The following is an 18762-nucleotide window of genomic DNA, read 5'->3' as shown; positions in this document are numbered from 1 at the left end:
ATGTATACAGTTACATGCTGGCTTTCCGGAACCAGACTAGGCGTTTCAGGCAACTTGCTGAGGCAAACCTGGAAGCCAGCCAGGAGGAAATGAAGCGGTGGTACGACCAGAATGCCACTCTGGTTGAGCTTCAACCTGGCCAAAAAGTGTGGGTCCTGGCCCCTGTGGAGCCTTGTGCACTCCAGGACAAGTGGACAGGACCCTTTGAGATTGTGGAGCGCAAGAGTTCTGTCACCTACTTGGTGGACTTGCGGTCTCCTAGGAACCCCTTAAGGGTCCTACATGTCAATCGACTGAAGCCCCACTTGGAGAGGTCCGAAGTGGGCATGCTCTTGGCCACCGATGATGGGATGGAAGAGGAGTCCGAGCCTCTTCCTGACCTCTTGGTAGCCTCGGAGCGAGACGGGTCAGTGGATGGAGTTAACCTCTCACCCACCCTGACCCCTGAGCAACAGGGGGACTGCCGCCAGCTGCTGGGGCAGTTTCCCGACCTGTTCTCCCTGGTTCCCGGTATCACAAATTGGTGCGTCCATGATGTGGATACGGGAGACAGCTTACCTGTGAAGCACAAGGCCTACCGGGTAACTGACAGGGTCAGGGCCTGCATCAAAGAGGAGGTCTCGAAGATGCTTGCTCTAGGGGTGGTTGAGTCCTCCAGCAGTCCTTGGGCCAGCCCAGTGGTCTTGGTCCCAAAGGCTGCAGCGCCGGGTGCCACGCCCGAACTCCGGTTCTGTGTGGACTACCGAGGACTCAACTCAGTCACGAAGACTGACGCGCACCCCATCCCCAGAGCTGATGAGCTCATCGATCGGTTAGGGGCTGCACGGTACCTCAGCACGTTTGACTTAACGTCTGGGTACTGGCAGATCGCCTTGACTGATGGGGCCAAAGAGAGGTCCGCATTCTCTACGCCAGATGGGCATTACCAGTTCCGGGTGATGCCCTTTGGGATGAAGAATGCCCCTGCCACCTTCCAGAGGTTGGTCAACCAGGTGTTGGCTGGGCTGGCCGAGTTCAGCGCCGCCTACCTGGATGACATCGCAGTGTTCAGCGGCACATGGGAAGGACACCTGCAACATCTCTGGGAAGTGTTGATGGCGCTGCGCAAGGCAGGCCTCACGATCAAGGCAAGCAAGTGTCAGATCGGGCAGGGTTCAGTGGTGTACTTGGGACACCAAGTGGGGAGCGGCCAGGTGGCGCCCCTCCAACCCAAAGTTGAAACCATCCTGGCTTGGGAGCCCCCAAAGACCCAGACGGAGGTGAGGGCCTTCTTAGGACTCACCGGGTACTACAGGAGGTTTGTCAAGGGGTATGGCAGCATCGTTGCCCCCTTGACAGAGCTGACTTCGAAGAAGCAGCCCAGAAAAGTGATATGGACTGACACCTGTCAGAAAGCCTTCGACACCCTGAAAACTGCCATGTGCACGGCGCCCGTGCTCTTGGCTCCTGACTTCTCCAAAGAGTTCCTGGTGCAGACGGATGCATCAGAGCATGGTGTAGGGGCTGTTCTCTCACAGATCACTGAGGAGGGCTTTGACCAACCCGTAGCCTTTATTAGCAGGAGGCTACTTCCCCGGGAACAAAGGTGGAGTGCGATAGAACGAGAAGCATTTGCTGTGGTCTGGGCGCTGAAGAAGCTAAGACCCTACTTGTTTGGGTCTCACTTCCGGGTTCAGACCGACCACAGGCCCCTCAGATGGTTGATGCAAATGAGGGGTGAGAACCCAAAACTGTTGAGGTGGTCCATCTCCCTACAGGGTATGGACTTTACGGTGGAGCATCGCCCTGGCACAGATCACGCCAATGCTGACGGTCTGTCCAGGTTTTTCCGCCTTAGTGATGCAGAACTCCCTGGGGTAGGGTAGTTCTCCCCACTTTTCAGCTGGAGGGGACACGTGTTAGACCTGGCACCATTGGCGTGGGTCACCCTTCCATTTTTGTCTGTGCCTCAATGTGTTTTTGTGTTGGTGTTAGCTGCTCAGGGCACTGTGCCACTGCCATCCAGTGCCACAGTGCAAGTGCTCCCTATGGTAAAATGTATTATGTGAATTGACTTCCACGTTTGGTTTATTTGGTTTACTATCAGCCCCTAGTAGAGTGCACCAGGGGTGCCAAGGGCTTGTATATCCAAATGCTGCGAGTGGGCTTGCAGCACGGGTTGTGCCACCCACCGAAGCAGCGGGGTAAAATGTGTCTAGGGTCTGCCACTGCAGAACCTGCGCGCGGTCTGGTACCGTCGCGCTGACTGAGCAAGTGTCCCCACTTACCAGTCCCTAAACCTTCCCTTAACTACATGTTAGTCACCCCTCTGGTAGGCCTGAGCGCAGGGTGCATTGTAGGTATAAGGTAGGACATGCCCTGATGTGTGTGGCATGTCTTAATAGTGAATTACAGCCATTTTCGTTTTTCACTATTGAAGGCTACCTGCTCTCCAAAGGCCAGAATGGGCTGCTGGGATCGCTACACGCTGTGACCCCAGTGGACTCAGAGAGCATGGTAGAAGGTCATGTTTAGTATGCCTGAACTCGGGATAATAAAGTACATCTTTCAGTAAAGGTTATTTTAATATCCTGGGTTTGCAAATGCTACTTTTAGAAAGTTAGCCTTTGCGTGCCTAACCATCTCAGTCCGCCTCTGCTGTGTGTGTGTGTTCTGCCTAGCAACAGTACAGGAGCAGGGCTGGGGGATTCCAGGAGACAGGTTGGCTGCCAGGTGGTGGGTAGAGAGATTACACCAGGATGGGTGGGAGGAGTGCACCCTGACTCTTGAATAGACCTGTGCTCTGCCACCACAAAGCCGGCGCCGCCCCCTGTGGAGCGGCTGATGTCTCTGCCCTGCTGCTGAAAGGAACAAGCCGAGTCACCACCACAGAGTGCTCCAAAACTGGACTGAGCCAGGCCCAGGCCCCCTGGCGCTAAAGAACAAAAGAATCCCTGTATAAAAGTAGGAGCCTGGCTCCTAAGAAATCAGATCCAGATTGAACCACGAAGGAACTCTGCCTGACTAGAAGGACCTGGAAGAAGCTGAAGGAGGAGTAACTTTCCCTGACCTAAGGGACTGGCCTGCAGTAGGTGCCTTGCTAAGGAAGGAGAGGAAAAAGACTGAAAGAGACTTTTGCACTTTGTTCTTCAACTATCTCCAAGGGCTTGGAAGAAGAGCTTGCCCCCTGAACTGAACCCCAGGACCAGTGGGTTCACCGTGTCTCCGCTCGTCTGAGAATTCGAGCCGTGTGCTTTCTCCCGCCGGAGTGCCCTGCGCACCTTCGCATCCCTCCTAGGGCCGTGACACCCAGAAGCCTGGCCGCCTCCACTCGCCGAGAGCCCCGCTCTACCTGAGTCGCTCTGGACCCACGAGTCTGGCCGTCCCGCTTCCCTGTCACCTGCCTGCTACTGGAGCGCGCTTGGTGCCCTTTCGCCCTCCCGCCGGATTTCTAGTGGGGAAGTGAAATCCAGCCTCGGACGGCCGCCCGTACGTCGTAACGTATCCGGCCGCCCCGCTTCACCTCCCAGCCTGAGTCTGACCGTGCCGCCCTCCGCAGTGACCTCCCGCACAGTCCGTGTCGGAGGCCCTGGGCCGCACCTGTCTACCGAAAGCCGCCCGCTGAATTCTTGATCCGGAAGACCCACGAGGTGCAGAACCTGCATCTCTCCTGAAGACTCGTCCAAGCACACCGCACGTTCCCAGGTACAGTGAACTCTCTATCGGACTCGGGGTCCGCAACGTTCTGATTTCCCCGTATCACTGTACCCTGGGTGCACTGCGCATCATCGTGACTGGACCGACTCAACCGAGCCCTGTGAAGCGCTCGTGATCGAATAAGTTACCAAAGACAATAACAGTGCCTAATTATCATCTTGTGGCTTCCATTTCGCAACCGTTATTGATGGTCTTGTACATGCCTGCGTAACAAAGAATCTTTTATATAAAGCATCCGTATTTTTGATACAACTTACGCCTGGTGTCCGTTTGTGGGGGATCATTGTGGTTTACTGTGTGTGATCATAAATGCTTAACTGACTAGCGCCCTGAAGTTTAGCCCTGACTGCTCGCGCCACACTACCTATAGGGTGAGCAGGGGTTGTTCTGAGGGGGTAACTCTCTCGCCCTGAATAGAAGAAGGGACCACTGCTTGTCACAAGTACCTACCTGTGCCAACTAGGGGTTCCCCATTCTAACAAGTACCTATCCTCACACTTCCTCTTTGATCACGCCTTGACTTTTGTACAATAGTGGGACTGAGTTGCCAAGTGCCGGACAGAAGTGAAGTCCAGTTAGAATGCAGAGGTTTTGGACAATAAGACATGGACTGTTCAGCTAGATCTTCTAATGGTGACATTTGACACGGAAAGATAGTGGTGTTTTGGACAATAAGACATGGACAGTTCAGCTAGATCTTCTAATGGTGACATTTTACACGGAAAGATAGTGGTGTTATGTAAAGACTGTGACTTTAAAGGAGCCGGATAATTTGTTCATAGACAATTCACCATAGGGCATTGATTTGTCCAGTAGTCTTTAGCCATGATTTGTTGGGTGATTTTGTTGTTGTGTTCTAGGGATCTCCAGAAATGTTGCCATTTTGGGTGAGGTCTGCACACCTGTGAATTCTGTTGTCCAAGACTTGAGGTACTTTAGATGGGCACTAGGGAGTCAAAGGGTGGAGTAAAGGGAATAAAAGGAAATAGAGGCCTGAACTCCGATTATCCTTTATGGGGTACTGAGATACCACTTCTGTTATATGCCTTATCGGGAAGAAGTTAAGAAGAACATTATTACAAAGTCACAGGTCAGGGACAGAATTCTACAGTGCAGTGAAGAGCTTGCTATTTTGGAAAGCATTTGGGATTTATTAGACCTGGTACACTTGCTTTGGTAACTAGGTTTGTATTTAGCTGTCTGAAGTTCAGAGGCTGTAGTGAGTTTGCATGTTTACACATATCCATGCTAAATGCACCAAAATGCCTTGTGCATTCAATGGTTAAAGAAATTACCTTCTTCACATTTCTTCACCGTGCACCACTGTAATTAGCAACTTTATCAGTTATTACAGACCCACAATATATCCAATGAGCGAACTACTCAGAGAACTAAAGTGTCAACCCTTTCAGAAAAGCAATTATTTTCCTGTGGTCTCCTAATGGTGCTTGAACGGGGAGGGGTGGGTGAGATGGGGGGGGGGGGGGGGGGGGGAGAGACGGATACATTGTCCGGTCAGTCAGCACAGTCAGGAATCCAAGTCCAGAAGCCACTAATTATGTGGTAGGGACTATGACTGAGTGCTACTTCACACAGTATGTCCCAGAAGACTGAATGGGTTGGGTGAAGAGACTTGATGTTTTATCTCGAAAGCCCTCAGCCATACTACAGATTTTCTGAATGGGGGCACCCACAATAGACACAGGGAAGTTAGAGAAAGAGTAGACTAGTAAACTGAACTAAATTTAGTAAACAGGGAATTAAACAAATGTCTTGGGAACCATGAAAGCTTGGAAGACAATTCCAATGGTTTCAGAATAGGAAAACAGTAACTTCCTAACAATGACATAGGACAGGGATTTTAACCACTTTTTCTCAGGAACTGTAAACGCTAGGAACGCAATTCTGATGGTTTTGGAATCAACGCAGCATCCTCCAAACAATAATATCAGAGTCCAGGCCAGGGGTCAACATCAATATTCTTTAGAATTCCACAGGACAGCCGGAGAAGACAAGTAAAAACCCCCATGGGCACAGGAACTTCGGTTTGAAACAGACTCACTTCTTGATGACTGTACGTGATAAAGCATAAGGACATCTAGCTACAGGAAAGTCTCTGTACTGGTTCCTTTGGGCAGCTGTGTGGAGTTACCTCACATCTTTTGGGCAACCTCAGTCAGTCGGCGCTTTCCAATGTAGATACTTCCAGCAGAAGTCTTTGGTGCGCTGAGAAGCAAGTCCTTCCTCACATCAAGGGGCTTGACAGCTCTTCACAATGAAGGTATGAAAGGTCTTATTTCACCAATCCAGCCAGGAGGCTTCAATGATCCCCCCGGATTAAGCACAGTCTAGAGTGACAGTGGCAATGCGGGCAGCTGCCCCACTTCTAAATCTTTTGTTTCCCCCCCCCCCCCCCCCAAGAGAAGCATCGCCCTTGGGGTTCAGTCCTGGTGAATTTTAAAATCCGGATGTCTTATCTAATCCTGGAGAGGCATGGCTCAGGTGTGATCATTCATACTAAGGGCACGTAGCTGTACTTATATCCAAGAACGGTTTGCGAGAATAAAACCTACATTGCAATTAAGCCCTACAATTTATCGGCTGTAATACGAGATGGCTTATGGCTACGTCAATGGAGATAACAACTGACAGTCTGGAAACTTGACTATGAAAAGGTTCAGAGTTTAAAAATAGCCTAATTAGTAATGTGGATATGTCCTGAGAAAGAAGTATTCTTCGGGTGCTATGTCACTATTTTACAATACACTGATGATAGTCTTGCTGAACAGGACTTGTTCAGGCCTCAGTGACACCTGAATATGCTGGAAACTAGTTGTGAATGCTGTATAGACAAAAAGAATTACCTTAGAGTGGAAACTACTTAAAAGTGATAGGCGATTCTTAATTGGGCACCACCGTCAATATATTTACCAGTCTAGTTTACTAGATTACACTGGTTCACTAGATCACTAGTCATACAATTCTTAACTGCAGCCCGAAAGCAGCGTAATCCTTAAACATAGCTTGACACAAGTTACTATGTCATGACATAAAGCTGGGCAACAACAAATAATATGCAGCAGGGATTCTCAGTGGAAGAGACAACCAATGTAAAAGTCAGAAAATGTTCTCCAAGGACAAAAAAACTTGGAGGAAGGAAAAAGTTCAACCGTATATATTTAATTCGGACTTTAAAAAAATATGGCTGCGATGACCTGGTATTGTTAGAACCTATTACAAGAAATGTATTCTTTACCTTCACAAAAATGTTATAATCTTTTTCATAAGGGAATAATTTAAGTCTGTCTAAACCGAGTTTTGAGAGCTCTGCAGGAATTATCTGAATTTCAGTCCTGTTTAACCTTTAAAGACGGAGGTGAATTATTTAGAAAATCTAGCCAATAACTGCTGCTGGTTGTTTCAGATGTAGAAATTTAATTTTGTAAATTAGATGTTAGGGACTACTAAGTGCTCTACAGAGACTTCTTCAGGTCAAGTTAAATTTGCCTCTGCGGCTCAGGCTTGTTTGACAACTGAATTCTAGTCTCACCTCTGATTAAGTGGTGGGACTAGTTAAGCTAAATAGGTTTCTGATGACAAAGCTTAATTTCCATAGGTCGAGATCAGCATTATCTTGCCCTTTATTATTGCTACTACCGAAAACCCGAAATCTTTAGAGGCGAATAATGAGCAAATTCATAAGATGCAGCTTTTGCTTTTAACAAAGATAAATGTTGGAAATGTCAGCCCTTTCGTGAAGCCAAAACCATCACTATTTATACATCTTCCAGTGGTGCCCAATTAAGAATCGCCTATCACTTTTAAGTAGTTTCCACTCTAAGGTAATTATTTTTGTCTATACAGCATTCATAGCTAGTTTCCAGCATATTCAGGTGTCACTGAGGCCTGAACAAGTCCTGTTCAGCAAGACTATCATCAGTGTATTGTAAAATAGTGACATAGCACCCGAAGAATACTTCTTTCTCAGGACAGATCCACATTACTAATTAGGCTATTTTTAAACTCTGAACCTTTTCATAGTCAAGTTTCCAGACTGTCAGTTGTTATCTCCAAAGCTCATTCACTAACTAAAGACTTCCAAATACACAGCAACAAGAGGTCGCAATTTCGTCCAGACTAAAATTAGTGCAAATAAAAATACTACATAAGATTTACTTATCGAGACCGACATTAGTAAAGATGGGATACAGGGTGGACACCCTCTGTAGATGACAATGCGGACAGGAGGGCACATTCTTCCACATTCTCTGGGAATGCACTCCCATTAACGAATATTGGGAAAAAGTATTGCATTGTATGGAAGAAACCTTAGAACCAAGCTTGGCCCTCGAAGCCAAAAGATGTTTATTGAATATTTGGGAACCGTCAGATCTAAACAGTAAGGAGAGAAAATGGGTAACTTTGGGGCAGATGGTTGCCAAAAGAAACATAACCAGACTTTAGGGGGCACACGAGGTTCCAACTCTAAATGCATGGAAAAAAAGACATGGACTGGTGTATGCTCTGAGAAAAAACGGTATAGGTCTCCAGAGGGTGCCCCAAAAATGGATACAAATTTGGGGGAAATGGAACACATATAGAGGAGATATCTGTACCCCGCCGCTTCCTTCCCCCTTCCCTCACTGGACAGACCGGAATAAGCTATAAACTGTAGTAAACAAGTTATATATCTTATGAGTGATCAACGAAACTAAAACGTAATGGTGAATAATAATGCATTCCTGGTAAATGCTATTGATTTGTGTATTGTTGATAATGGTCATCAATAAAAAAAAATTAAAAAAAATAAAAATACACAGCAACAAGAATGTGGTGCAACCCATGCATTAAGTAGGAATGGGAGAGTTGAGAACAAAGGAGGTGGAGGCCTTGAAAGAAGAGTGTCCTACGCATAACCCAGTTTGGTTTAACAACTTGTACTATTCCTGAAAGACAGTTATTTTGAAAGCTCAGGCTTTCTGCTTTAAGTTGTGAGCTTTGTATGAGGTGGGCATTTGTCTTAAGGGTAGTGGATCACTATACCCCACAGCAATAACACTGCAGCAACTACATAATCCTGTCTCTAGTAATAGTTGTTTATTGACTGAGCTAAAAAGTCAACTATGCAATAACATCAGCACAAAAAGTTGTGGCAATATAAAAGAAACCAATGAAACATTGAGAAGTAAATGTCAATTAAGGACGAAGGATTCAGCTGGGATACGAAAAATGTCTTGTATGAGCCAATAGAGACTTGGATTGTTGCAATCCAGCCCCTAGTCAGGCACCATGATGCAAGAATGTATAGAGCAACCAGAAAAAAAGACAGCTGGGAGGCTGACCGTTGACACAGTGTGATGGTGTAATATTTATCTTTGAGGAGCCATGGTCAGTGTAAGGAAAAGAACAAAGTGAGTAACTGGCTCTTTCCAGCCCGTTGTGCCAGAGTTCTGTTTTTGATTGGCCATCATGCAGTGAGTGATCCAATGGTCAAAGTTCTGAGTCTCAATTTCACGGGTTTAACTGACTCTAGATCAGTCTGAAGGCCAAGCTTTGTTTTCACTTGTAAGTCATTTTGAAGAAGGGTACCAAAACGATTCCAGTTAGTGGAGTCTAGCAAACTGAAGTTCCAGCCCTTTCTCTTTATTATATGTGTTCCCAATAGTTGCAACAGCCAACTGACTTCAGAGTACTTTCTACAAGTCTTGCCCATTGGGTTTTCCCAAACCCTGCTGGTTTCAAAGCCTCCACATAAGATAATAAGTGGATGTGTGCATTTTCATTTATATCCAGTTTGGCACACAGAAGGAATGGGCACAGATTGTATAATATCTTCTATCGGACACCAATCTAGTTCTATCCTTAAAGTTTCAGAGGGGTTCCAGGGCCCAAAAATGTGTTTCCTGAGAAATCATTTTTAGGTTGAAGTCTACCAGAGAGAGCCACTGTCTGGTTTTCAAAGACTTCTTGTGGACATTTGGAAACCTTCCCTGGGAATGCATGCCACACATTGCTTTTACCATTGGTTTGACTTTCGTAACTCACAGTTTCTTGTTTGCTATTTGCTGGCTTATTTGTTTTAGGCTATCCAGTATTTCCTTGTCCCTCCTATCATAACCTGCTTTCTGTATTCTTCCACAACTGCGTGATTTCTGTAAACAGGCCTTTAGATTTTGTTCTTGTCTTGTCACCTTTGCTATGCGTTCAAAGACCGAGATCAAATGCCAAGTTCTATCTCTCAAGGAAGCTTGGTGTTCTCTTTTCTTCCTCCGACTTCAAAGTGAGAGGATTTCTGTGACAATCATGCTGAATACTGGGAGTGTGCTGGAGGAAGGCTGTAGGGTGCTATTTTTTCTAGCACACAACAAAATGTAATGTCTGTAAATTAACTGTGCAAATATTTCAGAATATATCAGAAGTACTAATACGATCAACACAAATCCATACACTATGTGGTGCCATTTACATTTGTGAGCTATTTAGTTTTAGCAGTGAAACTGTATGTCTGTGCATATGTAATGGTCCTCTCAAATGAAAATGTATTGTCTGTAATGGCATTGCACTCCCACGCCCTCTAGTCCATGACACTTCTCCCATCTACACTACTCCACCCTACAACACTGCACAACACACCACTAACTTTTAGCCTTGCCGATCAAAAGCCACGCTAGTGTACAATAAACTAAAATGAAACCATGACTGGCCATTTAGGGTACCTGTATAAAAAATGCTCCGCTTCTGGGTCATAAAACATGCTCGATACATCCCATCAAGCGAGTTTTACAGTGTCTAGTATGCAAGAGATTATCTCAAAACACTGTGCGAATCAATCATCACCAGTTCAGAAAATCAAAACTGTAAAGCAGTTAATAAAACAAGTGACCTCAAGCGTAAGATTAGACTTTAGTATCTCTCTTGACTTTGCCTACAGAAGAATACTGCATAAAGTATAAAGGTAAGAAAATATAAAAATATTTAACATTTGCATTAAAGAGAAAGGCTTTTCTCACATGATGTGCAAAATAAACATGCCACGATTCCATCCTCGCATTCATGTACTGCAAATATCGAAGATCATACACTTACTTCATAATGACCTGATGTATGCTGATGCAGCATACCTTACGGGACATAAAACAGCAGCAGAGACATGGGTCATATTTAACAAGATCTCGAGCAGCAGCACCAACAACTGGGACGGTCTCTTTCTTGCGAGACCCACAACAGCTATCTATTTTTTGCAGTCCCTGTGACAGGAGCAGAACCAACAAGGTCTCTAGAGATGTAACAGCAGTGCCTATAAGTGTAACAGCACCAACTGAGATAGTCCTTTTCCAGATCCACAAGAGGAGAAGCACCAACCGGATGGTCATTTGTCAGACCTGTGACAGTAGCTACACAAGAAGCTGGCTTCCACTTGTGGTAGGCACTCAAGTCGTCTCTCACTAGATAACCAAATAGCACCCTCGTCATCCCTTCCCGACAGCTGCGCTCAACTGTTCTCTTGTCAGAACAGATGACCGACATAGGTCATCTGCCTAACACGCAACAGCAGCATAGAGACCCTCTCATGCCCAAGCTGGACAGCAGCACCCAAGCTGAATCTTGCTTTCTCAAGGCAGCCGTATAACACTCTCCACCTCTTTTGCTGGAGCAGAAACAAGTGTATCGCTTTCTGGCTTTCTCACCAGACCCAAACAGCATTCATATGGTCTCATCCTGCAAGACCGGGACTGCATCCCCAAAGAGCTCTTATGCTAGACTGACTGCATTCCCCTGGTCCTATGTCGCCAGAACCAGCCTGCATCGCCCAGGTCCTCTCTCGCCAGACACAGAGTAGCAGTTAAACAATTTCTACCCAGATATCCTCCTCTCTCCAATTATTTGCTGTAGATCTCACCCAAGAACCTGGTCGCACACCCAAGCACTGGTTCCCCCCACACTCATAAAAGATCCCAGGCATTCTTGTAAACACCAAGATCAACTTTTTTTGGTCTCAGTCTCGCAACCCTAGCCAGTACCTGGTAATCTATTGTGAACCCTAAAGTAGCTTGTGAACCCTTTTGCTAAGCGCTCAAAGTAGCTCTTTATCAATGAACTCCAACCGACGATACCAAGATGTCGCTTCTCATATACTGATCGAGCATCTGGACAATGTTCCCATACTAAGTCTGCCCATTCCAGCCGTACTTTCGTCTATGGGCAGCTGCAGTGCCAGTTCAACCTAAACCAAGACCAACTCAAATCCTTCTCAACGGACAGTGGCAGTAACGTCAGACTGATCATCCCTTCGAGCCTACCAGCATCTCTTCCAGGCCCGGTTCTAGCGGGGGCCAGGGCCACCCAAACATGAGCTTGGCCCACCCAAACATGAGCCTTGGCCCTCGCAGTGAGGACATGAAGGACAGTAGAAAATGGACAGTGTGATTTAAAACGTTCCTCTGAACGCTGTTTTCCTTTCTATTATAGAAGTTTCGTGATTGGGCCTGGGCTCTTTCTCACAGTCATCCCCAATCACCCAACTCCTTTTAGAGAGGTGGGTTGTTGTGCAGGTAAAAAAGGGGCATGGTGAAGGGGGGACATTTTTTATTTGGCACCGAGTAACTTTTGCCTGCCGTCCTGCTGCCTGAATATTTTCAATTCTGTTTAGTGAGAAAATACATTTGTTTATTTTGATTCACCTTTCCTGACCCCCGGCAGCTGTTTATCGGATCAGGCTGTAACACAAAGTTTGACTAACAGAGAGGGTAAGAGAATGTGTTACCCTTTTGTTTTTAAAATCTGCACAGGCCCAACAAGGCACATACTTTGTGTATGCTTTATTTAAATTGTTTTTACATTATCATGGCCACGGATGCTAGACAACAATAAAAATGTCCAGATAACTGGTGAATAATGATCCTGCTGGAGAGCAATCCTTTGCCTGTTGGTAGTTTTGAAATGCGGATAAGCTGTATTTTATGTGGATAGCTCAGTGGGTTACTGCCTTTGACAGAGAGATTCTTGTGTTACTTGCAGTTCAGAAGTTACAATCCTACATAGGACAGTGACCTATGAACTGTCATTAAAGAACTGCATACAAACATGAATGGTATAGTTAGAAATTAACTTTTTTGTGTTACTATATAGTTAGAACTTCCACAGTCTTTAATTATTTTAATGTTGCAAAAAAGAGTTTGGGCCGATATACATTTTTATTAGTAAAGCCAACCCCCAACCACTGGGGTATGCTTTACATCCTGAGTTTGCGCTTCCGCAGTCCAAAACCTCCTAAAATATACTGCCCACCAGTATGGATGACGTGATTCCTACACCTTGAAATCCTCTTTGGCTTATGTGACATTACCTATAGACTGATGTACAGACTTGTATGATTCATTGTCTCTGTATAATGTGTGCGTGGTGTAAAGTACTGTCACCCTACACTGATATGAGTAGCGCTATACAACAAATGAGATGCATATGAAAGTGGCAACGGAGAGATGAAGGGCACTGTTGGAGGGTGGTAGTAATGGTATCTGCAGAGAAAGAGGTCATTGGGGGGGGTGACAAAAAAAAAAAAAGACTTTTGCACTAGCGCTAAAGCCGGCCCTGTCATGGCCTTTCGGTTTTATTCAATTAGCAGTCAGGTCATTAGGGCAACTGTGGAACACATTTTAAAGTGCGCGCTAATTATATTTACTGCTATATTCAAAGTTTTACGTTTGTAGGTGATTTTACTAATGTTTTTTACGGGAATAATTAAAGTGGAGCTGGATGTTGGCTGATATGGGGCTGGGTCCAAGGTCAGCTGTGAGAAGGTGCACAGGAGAGGGATGGTCGAAAAGTGGATAATCGGTCCTGTTGGAATGTGAGGGTTTTCACTTAGGTTCAGACATTGCTCTTACTTTCAAATAACTCACTACTTGCTCTGTATACACATTGAATCGATCCGTTGTATCGTGGTGACTATTTGCAAGTAGATATGATGTAATCTAGGGTTGGTAGGCTACCACAAGAAGCGATAAATAGGGCCTGCAGCGGCCCACCTAAATAAAAATTCCTGGAACCGGGCCTGATCTCAACTACTCCTTTCACACAGAGTCATAGTAGCTCCTCGATCCACTCACTTAAAGCTCAGATCGGCCACCTCCCTACAGACCTCGTCAGGAGTACATAGACCTGTTCTTCTCAAACCCAACAGCAGCTCCCGGGCTCTCTCGGTATCCTAAGACCCTAACAGCAGATCCGGTCCCTGTCTCCAGAAAACCAAGAGAGCAACTCCAGCCTGACAGGAGATTCGGAGAAACTCATTATATCCCAGACAGTAGCTCCCATACCCTTTGCCAAGACCATGAAAGAAGATGCCGGGCTATCCCTCCACAGCAGAGACCACCTCTTTGACTCTCCTTCGAAACCGTAACAGCTACTGAAGCGCTCAGTCTCCAAGCTTTCAGAACAGCTCAATGTCCCTCTTGCCAGAATGTTAGCACAGTCCTGGACCTCCCTCAACATTGTCAATAGGTGTTTAGCCTCTCTGATCCCCGACAACAGCTCCCTGGCACCCTTCTCCATACAGTTCCCAGGCACCTCTCTCCATAAACCCAGACAGCACCACCAGAGTCCTCCATCCATATCCTGGCAGTAGATACACAGCCTCTCTTTCACGGCCCTTACAACAGCTCCTAGACCCTCTCTTCAGATCCTGTGAAAGAGTCCCAGTCCACCTCACTACAGACCCTGATAACACATCCAGTTTACCTCCTTCTAGAGCCTGATCGCACATTCCTGATTCTCCCTTAAAACCCTGACAGATATTCAAGCGCAATGTCTCCAGACCCTGACAGCAACTTCAAGGCCCTCCCACTAGATCCTTACAACACAACCCTGGCCCTCTCTCCTCAGACAGTGTCAACAAGTTCCGAGCCCGCTCTCTAGTCCTCGACAGCAGCTCCCGGGCCCTTCCTTCAAAGATCCCTATAGGTGATCTGGCCGGGTTCTCCCAGCGGACCCCGACACCACTCGCTGGTCATCTCTCTCCCAGTCATCACAACAGCTTTGCGCCTAACCCGTCCGAGTAGATGGCTGCAGGTACGTTGACAGCGTCAAGGACATACATCTCACCCCTGCCCACCACGACTACCAAACCCTGCTACCAAAGCACACTTCCACATCCGCTTAGCTCAACACCGCTTCTATCTCCAGCCGGCCAGGTTGCCCTCTCCGTTAACAAGCCGCAGTCACATCGGCTTCTCCGCTCTCTGTTGACAGGTTTAGCCTCCCTCCGATCTTGCTTCCCAACCGACCCAATCCCCTGCCTCTCCCCCTCCTTCGGTACCATGGCTCCGGCTCCTCTGGCTCCCCTCCGCTGACAGCCTCGAACCTCCGCCTCTCTCCGCCTCGCAATATGGCACCTGCGCGAGCCACGTCCTAACCGGAAGCGGCGCGATACAGAGCGTAGCACTGCGAGGGTTCAGAGGGCGCGACGGGCTGACGTGGAGGCTCCAACACCAGGGCCACAAACATAGATGAAGGACAGTGGCTCAAGTCAATGACGATGCCCAGTTTAACGTAGTCCTGCTGTATCCATGGCAATCATAAACACTGCCCTCTGAATACAGACAGGGCATGGCCTTTCTCTCTGCCTATCATCTATATATGTTTCGTTCGCAGTTCTGTGCACCGTGAACCTGGCCTAAGGGCACCAGAGCGCTTTTTAAGAGACCAGGGTGACAATTACGGATAACGCCCTGAAACAACTATTAAGCTTCAAAATCAGCCAGAGCATATAACAGCAGTCAAGTCAATAACGAGGATTCAAAGAGGGGATCATTCCATTATTTTAAGTGTCTCTGATGTAAAAGGATTTTGAGTTGTTTTTTAAGGCGGTAAGACTGGAGGTTGTGTGATGAGCTGGTGGGAGGGAGTTCCGGATCCGTGTCACACTGCAAGAGAAAGCATGGTGTACTTTCTAGAATGTAAGTGGTTCTAGAAGGGGAGTTCACCATTTTTTGGTCCTTGTTGAGTACCAGAGACTTTCAGTTTTTCAGCAAGATAGGATGGTCTATCCCCGTGAAGCAGTGCTACCAAATATTCCGTTTGTTTGTGTGGCATTTTAATATTTGACGTTTGTCTATGTGTGACATTTTCATGTTATGCATACCACCTTGAGTGACACTTCATTGCAAATGTATTTTTATCTCAGGAGCAAAGGCTGTGATTATGTTTTAACTTTCTTTACTAACTTCACTGCAGCCAAAAAAAACATTACAAATCCCATCATTCCTGTATTCATGGCACAGTAATACATGACACCAACAACCAATGACCACGTCTATAACAGTATATTACAGCATTCCTTCGATTTTCCATCCTCTTTCTTTGCTGCTTGTAGCAGCCTGAGATAAGTGATCTACTTCTCTTGCTTATTGATATTAATGTGATAACACCTTAATTAGCATGTTTGTCTTTATACAGACCCCCCAGGATATTGCGGCATGTATTAGGAAATTTAGCAGCACAAATATGGAAATTTAGCGGCACAAATATGAAAATTTAGCGGCATTTTTGCGGCACTATATTTTACTCATAATCATTCATTTTCAGCCTAAAATCAATGGAAACTGTTTTAGCAGAGTACTCCACTTTGAAATAGGCATGTTTAAAGTGGCTGCAGCTCTACGAAAGCACAGCTCAAGTCCTAAACTCGTAAGAGGGAGCTGTATTTCTAAATGTCATTCTTTAAGTAGACCTTTCTGAGTGGAGTCTAGTTTCTATGAGTTCATCCAAAGCAGTCTAGGACCCTCACCTAGCCTCAGAGGACTCTCCAAACCCAAACAGTAATATTCTGATCCGTGGCTTACATTCCTTTCTATGACTCCGTCCGAGTGTTCATCTGATTGCATTTCTTGCTTCTATGTTAAGCGCCCTAAAGCTTCATAGTTAACAAGCCCTATATATAAAACCAATAATAAACAAAAGAAACATTCCCAGGGGTAAATACAAGCATGAACAACAATGCTGTATTGTCATATGATGGTGTGCATGTTTGAATTACACAGTATTTTTATATGTCGGTGTGCATGTTTGAGTTACGCGGGATTGTCATATGATGGTGTGCATGGCTGAGCTAATCAATATTGTCATATGATGTGTGCATGTTTGAGTTACGCAGTATTGACATATGATGGTGTGTATGTTTGTGCAAAACCTCAAATCTGAACATATATGGCACTGTTTTGAACCCGAGCTGCAGTTTCTTCAATGTGGGCGGTCAATAAACATTTCAGAAATATTTTTTACTAGTGAGGATTATTCGGGTACTCATTGAGTGCAAAACTGCAAATCCGTACGCGATTGACAGTGTTTTGAACTAAATCAACTTCAAATTACATTTTCAGGTTGAATTTTTACTCGGAACGTTTGGGTAATTTTTTGAGTGTGTATTGCAGTTACGCATTTTACGGCCATTCTGCAAGATTATTACACGAGTTACGCCCACCCCTAAGGTGCCTGCACAAAGTGCAGGAAACATCTTTACTTCATTATTTTATATGTCCCAGAGCCCTCCTGCTCTGTCACTCTGTTGATTGGCACAGTCAGGGTGTCCTACTGAGAGGTCAGAAGGGTCCACCTCGGCCTGAAAGCTACGTCAGGTAGTTTCACATGGAATGACAAACTGAATAGACAGACCTGCAAAACAGAGACCCAAAACATCTGCTAAAATATCAATAACTCATGAATCTGCTTGCAAAAATGTCAATCTACTTTCATAGTTCTAAGTACAGACAAACTCACATTCCATCCATTTTAGGACTGCTCAAACAACGGGCCCAGCTGGTGCTTGATAGTGGGTTTAGCTGCTTGAGGGACACTTCTCATGCAGACATTCATTTATGGCAGATACTTTGAACAGTGATGTTTTAAGTTTATGTTTTACAGTTTGCACTATGCAGTTTCTGAGCCACATGTTCAAAGAATTTAGCATTCTGAAGATCTTAGGGGTGTAGATTTACTCATTTCCGGAATTCACAAAAATACTCTAATATTCAGCTACAGTGGGACACCAGACTTAGCTTTGCAAGCATTACCCCGGAAAACATTTGTCAATTACAGTTTCTCATTCAAAAATGTACACACGTTTCTCATGAGAAAACCTGCAGAAGCAGTGAAAATGCACTTGCCAACTTCATTTTTTCACATGGAAAATATTATTTTATCATGGCAAACTGCTCTCCCTCCAATGCACCCTACTAATTTTGAGTTTCCTCTTACCTATTCCATTTTTTTTTTTTTTTAAACTTTATTGTGCAGAAAGCAATAGTACAAACGTGGGCCTACAACCACCAGGGCCGGCCGCTAGCACAGGCATGCCAATTACGAGACGTCACAAAGCAGCGACTGATCCCCAGAGGCGCAGCAGGATTACAAAGTTATGCTCTGCAACGCAGAAGTTAGGCAGAATACTGACATTTTAAATTTTGAAAAGAGCAAACGAACAAAGAAGAAAAACAAAACTCAAGGCGAGAAACAATCTAGACAGTGTCAAGCGCCAAGGGGGGGACCCCACCCCACCAGGTAAAGAATCAGGAGGTCAATAAAGATGACCGGGGGACCTATTCCATTTTTTAAAACAATTTAATGTAGTGCTAATGCAACCCGAAGGCTTTCGAGTGCTCTACATGGGCATCAGTTACATTACAGAAGGTGATACATATAAATAATTTGCCCAGAATCTCATGACATTGATCTGATGCCGAGACTTGAACTTGGTTCCCAGTTCCAAAATCGGCAGCTTTTTCTGTAATGCCATGTCCTCTCCCTCATTATGAAAAGGGAACACCTTTCCCATTGACGTAAGCAAATCACCGACCAAGGAGTGGGTTTACTAAAATGGAAATTTCAGGGAGAGTAAATGTATTTATGAGTGGAAAACCAGTATTCTTTTAAAATGCATATGAGCAAATGCATGTGTAAGTCTGTCCTACAGCACATGTAGTTCTAAGATAAACAACCTATGTTTTCACGTGCTACGTTAGGCTGCCCACGACAACTTCCAAGGGTAAGTAAAATGTGTTCTGCTAAGTA

The 18762-nt window shown here is 45.6% G+C and overlaps 1 protein-coding gene across 1 annotated transcript in view; it reads right to left on the bottom strand.

Annotated features, from left to right (window-relative positions):
• Positions 1-15201, bottom strand: part of ARCN1 (archain 1 coat protein complex I subunit delta) — a 77746-nt gene extending 62545 nt beyond the window's left edge. Inside the window, exon 1 of the mRNA XM_085645848.1 lies at positions 15014-15201. Within this exon, the coding sequence (XP_085501974.1) occupies positions 15014-15016 (3 nt within the window). The 5' untranslated portion in view covers positions 15017-15201. The remainder of the gene's footprint in view (positions 1-15013) is intronic.
• Between the last annotated feature and the right edge of the window lie 3561 nt (positions 15202-18762).

The sequence above is a fragment of the Triturus cristatus genome, chromosome 3_1 (assembly GCF_964204655.1).
Source record: "Triturus cristatus chromosome 3_1, aTriCri1.1, whole genome shotgun sequence".
NCBI classification, from domain to species: domain Eukaryota; kingdom Metazoa; phylum Chordata; class Amphibia; order Caudata; family Salamandridae; genus Triturus; species Triturus cristatus.
The sequence above is the reverse complement of the archived record's forward strand: the minus strand, read 5'-3'. Positions and strand labels throughout refer to the sequence as shown.